This window comes from Oncorhynchus clarkii, chromosome 26 (genome assembly GCF_045791955.1).
Source record: "Oncorhynchus clarkii lewisi isolate Uvic-CL-2024 chromosome 26, UVic_Ocla_1.0, whole genome shotgun sequence".
Lineage (NCBI taxonomy): Eukaryota > Metazoa > Chordata > Actinopteri > Salmoniformes > Salmonidae > Oncorhynchus > Oncorhynchus clarkii.
In genome coordinates, this window is record NC_092172.1 from 48914204 (window position 1) to 48921703 (window position 7500).

The 7500-nt window shown below is 47.3% G+C and overlaps 1 protein-coding gene across 1 annotated transcript in view; it reads left to right on the forward strand.

Moving 5' to 3' along the window:
• The window catches only part of LOC139384436 (sodium/hydrogen exchanger 5-like), a 76521-nt gene that overhangs the window by 57411 nt on the left and 11610 nt on the right, over window positions 1–7500 (forward strand). Inside the window, exons 10-11 of the mRNA XM_071129201.1 lie at window positions 2082–2152; window positions 4785–4911. Coding sequence (XP_070985302.1) covers window positions 2082–2152; window positions 4785–4911 — 198 coding nt within the window. The remainder of the gene's footprint in view (window positions 1–2081; window positions 2153–4784; window positions 4912–7500) is intronic.

The window sequence follows — 7500 nt, forward strand, 5'->3', positions numbered from 1 at the left end:
CTGTGACAGATATGGCCGACTCTTCTGTAACACTGTGACAGATATGGGCCGACTCTTCTGTAACACTGTGACAGATATGGGCCGACTCTTCTGTAACACTGTGACAGATATGGCCGACTCTCTCCTGTGACAGATATGGGCCGACTCTCTCCTGTGACAGATATGGGCTGACTCTCTCCTGTGACAGATATGGCCGACTCTTCTGTAACACTGTGACAGATATGGGCCGACTCTCTCCTGTGACAGATATGGGCCGATACTCTCTCCTGTGACAGATATGGCCGACTCTTCTGTAACACTGTGACAGATATGGGCCGACTCTCTCCTGTGACAGATATGGCCGACTCTTCTGTAACACTGTGACAGATATGGGCTGACTCTCTCCTGTGACAGATATGGGCCGACTCTCTCCTGTGACAGATATGGGCCGACTCTCTCCTGTGACAGATATGGGCCGACTCTCTCCTGTGACAGATATGGGCCGACTCTCTCCTGTGACAGATATGGGCCGACTCTCTCCTGTGACAGATATGGGCTGACTCTCTCCTGTGACAGATATGGCCGACTCTCTCCTGTGACAGATATGGGCCGACTCTCTCCTGTGACAGATATGGGCCGACTCTCTCCTGTGACAGATATGGGCTGACTCTCTCCTGTGACAGATATGGCCGACTCTCTCCTGTGACAGATATGGGCCGACTCTCTCCTGTGACAGATATGGGCCGACTCTCTCCTGTGACAGATATGGGCTGACTCTCTCCTGTGACAGATATGGCCGACTCTCTCCTGTGACAGATATGGGCCGACTCTCTCCTGTGACAGATATGGGCCGACTCTCTCCTGTGACAGATATGGGCTGACTCTCTCCTGTGACAGATATGGCCGACTCTCTCCTGTGACAGATATGGCTGACTCTCTCCTGTGACAGATATGGCCGACTCTCTCCTGTGACAGATATGGGCCGACTCTCTCCTGTGACAGATATGGGCCGACTCTTCTGTAACACTGTGACAGATATGGCCGACTCTCTCCTGTGACAGATATGGGCCGACTCTCTCCTGTGACAGATATGGGCCGACTCTCTCCTGTGACAGATATGGCCGACTGTCTCCTGTGACAGATATGGCCGACTCTATCCTGTGACAGATATGGCCGACTGTCTCCTGTGACAGATATGGCCGACTCTCTCCTGTGACAGATATGGCCGACTGTCTCCTGTGACAGATAAGGGCCGACTCTCTCCTGTGACAGATTTGGGCCGACTCTCTCCTGTGACAGATATGGGCCGACTCTCTCCTGTGACAGATATGGGCCGACTCTCTCCTGTGACAGATATGGGCCGACTCTCTCCTGTGACAGATATGGGCCGACTCTCTCCTGTGACAGATATGGGCCGACTCTCTCCTGTGACAGATATGGGCCGATACTCTCTCCTGTGACAGATATGGCCGACTCTCTCCTGTGACAGATATGGGCTGACTCTCTCCTGTGACACTGTGACAGATATGGCCGACTCTCTCCTGTGACAGATATGGGCCGACTCTCTCCTGTGACAGATATGGGCTGACTCTCTCCTGTGACACTGTGACAGATATGGCCGACTCTCTCCTGTGACAGATATGGGCCGACTCTCTTTTATGACACTGTGTCCCATCCATTTAGGCTGGCTATCAGTCTCTCCCCAGGCCTTTGACCTTTGACCCGACTGTGTACGGTCTCTCCCCAGGCGTTTGACCTCTGACCTGACTGTGTACGGTCTCTCCCCAGGCCTTTGACCTCTGACCTGACTGTGTACGGTCTCTCCCCAGGCCTTTGACCTGACTGTGTACGGTCTCTCCCCAGGCCTTTGACCTCTGACCTGACTGTGTACGGTCTCTCCCCAGGCCTCTGACCTGACTGTGTACGGTCTCTCCCCAGGCCTTTGACCTCTGACCTGACTGTGTACGGTCTCTCCCCAGGCCTTTGACCTCTGACCTGACTGTGTACGGTCTCTCCCCAGGCCTTTGACCTCTGACCTGACTGTGTACGGTCTCTCCCCAGGCCTTTGAACTCTGACCTGACTATGTACGGTCTCTCCCCAGGCCTTTGACCATTGTCTGACTGCAGTGGAAGACATCGCTGGACTCAACGGTTACCACCACTGGAGAGACAAGTCAGTAGCCCTTAGCTCTGCAGGCAATGTTTAAACTGAAATATCATTTATTATTATTGAAAATTATCCACGGGGACTCTAAAGGGTCAATCCTAACTTTCACTTCAGTTATATATTCACTAATGATGACTAAGTGGGATATATATTATATAACCTTTCCCTCTGTGGGCGTCTACATTCAGGTGGGATATATATTATATAACCTTTCCCTCTGTGAGCGTCTACATTCAGGTGGGATATATATTATATAACCTTTCCCTCTGTGGGCGTCTACATTCAGGTGGGATATATATTATATAACCTTTCCCTCTGTGGGCGTCTACATTCAGGGGGGATATATATTATATAACCTTTCCCTCTGTGGGCGTCTACATTCAGGGGGGATATATATTATATAACCTTTCCCTCTGTGGGCGTCTACATTCAGGTGGGATATATATTATATAACCTTTCCCTCTGTGGGCGTCTACATTCAGGTGGGATATATATTATATAACCTTTCCCTCTGTGGGCGTCTACATTCAGGGGGGATATATATTATATAACCTTTCCCTCTGTGGGCGTCTACATTCAGGTGGGATATATATTATATAACCTTTCCCTCTGTGGGCGTCTACATTCAGGTGGGATATATATTATATAACCTTTCCCTCTGTGGGCGTCTACATTCAGGTGGGATATATATTATATAACCTTTCCCTCTGTGGGCGTCTACATTCAGGTGGGATATATATTATATAACCTTTCCCTCTGTGGGCGTCTACATTCAGGTGGGATATATATTATATAACCTTTCCTTCTGTGGGCGTCTACATTCAGGTGGGATATATATTATATAACCTTTCCCTCTGTGGGCGTCTACATTCAGGTGGGATATATATTATATAACCTTTCCCTCTGTGGGCGTCTACATTCAGGTGGGATATATATTATATAACCTTTCCCTCTGTGGGCGTCTACATTCAGGTGGGATATATATTATATAACCTTTCCCTCTGTGGGCGTCTACATTCAGGGGGGATATATATTATATAACCTTTCCCTCTGTGGGCGTCTACATTCAGGTGGGATATATATTATATAACCTTTCCCTCTGTGAGCGTCTACATTCAGGTGGGATATATATTATATAACCTTTCCCTCTGTGGGCGTCTACATTCAGGTGGGATATATATTATATAACCTTTCCCTCTGTGGGCGTCTACATTCAGGGGGGATATATATTATATAACCTTTCCCTCTGTGGGCGTCTACATTCAGGGGGGATATATATTATATAACCTTTCCCTCTGTGGGCGTCTACATTCAGGTGGGATATATATTATATAACCTTTCCCTCTGTGGGCGTCTACATTCAGGTGGGATATATATTATATAACCTTTCCCTCTGTGGGCGTCTACATTCAGGGGGGATATATATTATATAACCTTTCCCTCTGTGGGCGTCTACATTCAGGTGGGATATATATTATATAACCTTTCCCTCTGTGGGCGTCTACATTCAGGTGGGATATATATTATATAACCTTTCCCTCTGTGGGCGTCTACATTCAGGTGGGATATATATTATATAACCTTTCCCTCTGTGGGCGTCTACATTCAGGTGGGATATATATTATATAACCTTTCCCTCTGTGGGCGTCTACATTCAGGTGGGATATATATTATATAACCTTTCCTTCTGTGGGCGTCTACATTCAGGTGGGATATATATTATATAACCTTTCCCTCTGTGGGCGTCTACATTCAGGTGGGATATATATTATATAACCTTTCCCTCTGTGGGCGTCTACATTCAGGTGGGATATATATTATATAACCTTTCCCTCTGTGGGCGTCTACATTCAGGTGGGATATATATTATATAACCTTTCCCTCTGTGGGCGTCTACATTCAGGGGGGATATATATTATATAACCTTTCCCTCTGTGGGCGTCTACATTCAGGTGGGATATATATTATATAACCTTTCCCTCTGTGGGCGTCTACATTCAGGTGGGATATATATTATATAACCTTTCCCTCTGTGGGCGTCTACATTCAGGTGGGATATATATTATATAACCTTTCCCTCTGTGGGCGTCTACATTCAGGTGGGATATATATTATATAACCTTTCCCTCTGTGGGCGTCTACATTCAGGTGGGATATATATTATATAACCTTTCCCTCTGTGGGCGTCTACATTCAGGTGGGATATATGTTATATAACCTTTCCCTCTGTGGGCGTCTACATTCAGGTGGGATATATATTATATAACCTTTCCCTCTGTGGGCGTCTACATTCAGGTGGGATATATATTATATAACCTTTCCCTCTGTGGGCGTCTACATTCAGGTGGGATATATGTTATATAACCTTTCCCTCTGTGGGCGTCTACATTCAGGTGGGATATATATTATATAACCTTTCCCTCTGTGGGCGTCTACATTCAGGTGGGATATATATTATATAACCTTTCCCTCTGTGGGCGTCTACATTCAGGTGGGATATATATTATATAACCTTTCCCTCTGTGGGCGTCTACATTCAGGTGGGATATATATTATATAACCTTTCCCTCTGTGGGCGTCTACATTCAGGTGGGATATATATTATATAACCTTTCCCTCTGTGGGCGTCTACATTCAGGTGGGAGCAGTTTGACAAGAACTACCTGAGCAAGCTGCTGCTGCGGAAGTCTGTGTACCGGAAGAGCGAGCTGTGGGAGGTCTATCAGAAAATCAATATTAGAGACGCCATCAGTGTTATAGACCAGGTATGAGGGAGGGAGGGAGTGAGGGAGGGAGGGAGGGAGGGAGGGAGCTGTGGGTGGTCTATCAGAAAATCAATATTAGAGACGCCATCAGTGTTATAGACCAGGTATGAGGGAGGGAGGGAGAGAGGGAGAGAGGGAGGGAGGGAGGGAGGGAGGGAGCTGTGGGGGGTCTATCAGAAAATCAATATTAGAGACGCCATCAGTGTTATAGACCAGGTATGAGGGAGTGAGGGAGTGAGGGAGGGAGGGAGGGAGGGAGCTGTGGGTGGTCTATCAGAAAATCAATATTAGAGACGCCATCAGTGTTATAGACCAGGTATGAGGGAGGGAGGGAGGGAGGGAGGGAGGGAGCTGTGGGAGGTCTATCAGAAAATCAATATTAGAGACGCCATCAGTGTTATAGACCAGGTATGAGGGAGGGAGGGAGGGAGGGAGAGAGGGAGGGAGGGAGGGAGGGAGGGAGCTGTGGGAGGTCTATCAGAAAATCAATATTAGAGACGCCATCAGTGTTATAGACCAGGTATGAGGGAGGGAGGGAGGGAGGGAGCGAGCTGTGGGAGGTCTATCAGAAAATCAATATTAGAGACGCCATCAGTGTTATAGACCAGGTATGAGGGAGGGAGGGAGAGAGGGAGAGAGGGAGGGAGGGAGGGAGGGAGGTCTATCAGAAAATCAATATTAGAGACGCCATCAGTGTTATAGACCAGGTATGAGGGAGAGAGGGAGGGAGGGAGGGAGGGAGGGAGGGAGGGAGGGGAATGGGTGGCTCAGAGACACAACTGTTGCCATGATTTTGTCCAGTGCACAGTTGTGTTGTAAATGTCAACTACGACCACTAGATGGCACTGCTCCTCAACTCACGGCAGCATGGCAGTGATGCACCAACAATGAACACCTGAATGTGTAAAGTTTCCCCAAAGTAGAGGGAGAGAGACAGAATAGAGAAAGAGAGAGAATAGAGAGACCGAGACAGAGACAGAGAGAGAGAGAGAATAGAGACAGAGAGAGAATAGAGACAGAGAGAGAATAGAGACAGAGAGAGAATAGAGAGAGAGAGAGACAGAGAGAGAGAGAGAGAGAGAGAGAGAGAATAGAGAGAGAGAGAGAGAGAATAGAGAGACAGAGACAGAGAGAGAGAAAATAGAGAGAGAGAGAATAGAGAGACAGAGAGAATGGAGAGTTAGAGACAGAGGGAATAATTAATCTCTTTGTCTCCTCGGCTGACACCACCGCATAATCTGAGACCTGAGAGTCGCCACATCAAACATCCCATCTCTACTAGTGACATCACAGTGAGTGATGGGTTCTGCATCCTAAATGCCTCCCTAAATACTGTAGTGCACTACTGTTGACTTGGGCCCATCGAGCTCTGTTTAGACAGTGTCACGCTTCATAGGGTGCGGTTAGGGACACAGCCTTAGTGGCGAAGGTGCATGACATCAGACCGCGTGAATGTGTGGGAAATAGATATGAGAGGTTTAGGAAAGTATTTCGGGGGGAATTCTTTGTTAATATCACCACCATGGTAAGACAGGCCTGTTGGGTAGGCCGGTCCTATCAGCTTACATGGCTGGAATGTTTCATAGGCGTGTGGTAGGTAGGTAGTCTTATCCTGTAGGAGAGATGTCTCCAGTAGGTAGGTAGTCTTATCCTTTACTCTGTAGGAGAGATGTCTCCAGTAGGTAGGTAGTCTTATCCTGTACTCTGTAGGAGAGATGTCTCCAGTAGGTAGGTAGTCTTATCCTGTAGGAGAGATGTCTCCAGTAGGTAGGTAGTCTTACCCTGTAGGAGAGATGTCTCCAGTAGGTAGGTAGTCTTATCCTATACTCTGTAGGTGAGATGTCTCCAGTAGGTAGGTAGTCTTATCCTGTACTCTGTAGGAGAGATGTCTCCAGTAGGTAGGTAGTCTTATCCTGTAGGAGAGATGTCTCCAGTAGGTAGGTAGTCTTATCCTGTAGGAGAGATGTCTCCAGTAGGTAGGTAGTCTTATCCTATACTCTGTAGGAGAGATGTCTCCAGTAGGTAGGTAGTCTTATCCTGTAGGAGAGATGTCTCCAGTAGGTAGGTAGTCTTATCCTGTAGGAGAGATGTCTCCAGTAGGTAGGTAGTCTTATCCTATACTCTGTAGGAGAGATGTCTCCAGTAGGTAGGTAGTCTTATCCTGTACTCTGTAGGAGAGATGTCTCCAGTAGGTTGGTAGTCTTGTCCTGTAGGAGAGATGTCTCCAGTAGGTAGGTAGTCTTATCCTGTAGGAGAGATGTCTCCAGTAGGTAGGTAGTCTTATCCTGTAGGAGAGATGTCTCCAGTAGGTAGGTAGTCTTATCCTATACTCTGTAGGAGAGATGTCTCCAGTAGGTAGGTAGTCTTATCCTGTACTCTGTAGGAGAGATGTCTCCAGTAGGTAGGTAGTCTTATCCTGTAGGAGAGATGTCTCCAGTAGGTAGGTAGTCTTATCCTGTACTCTGTAGGAGAGATGTCTCCAGTAGGTAGGTAGTCTTATCCTGTACTCTGTAGGAGATATGTCTCCAGTAGGTAGGTAGTCTTATCCTGTACTCTGTAGGAGAGATGTCTCCAGTAGGTAGGTAGTCT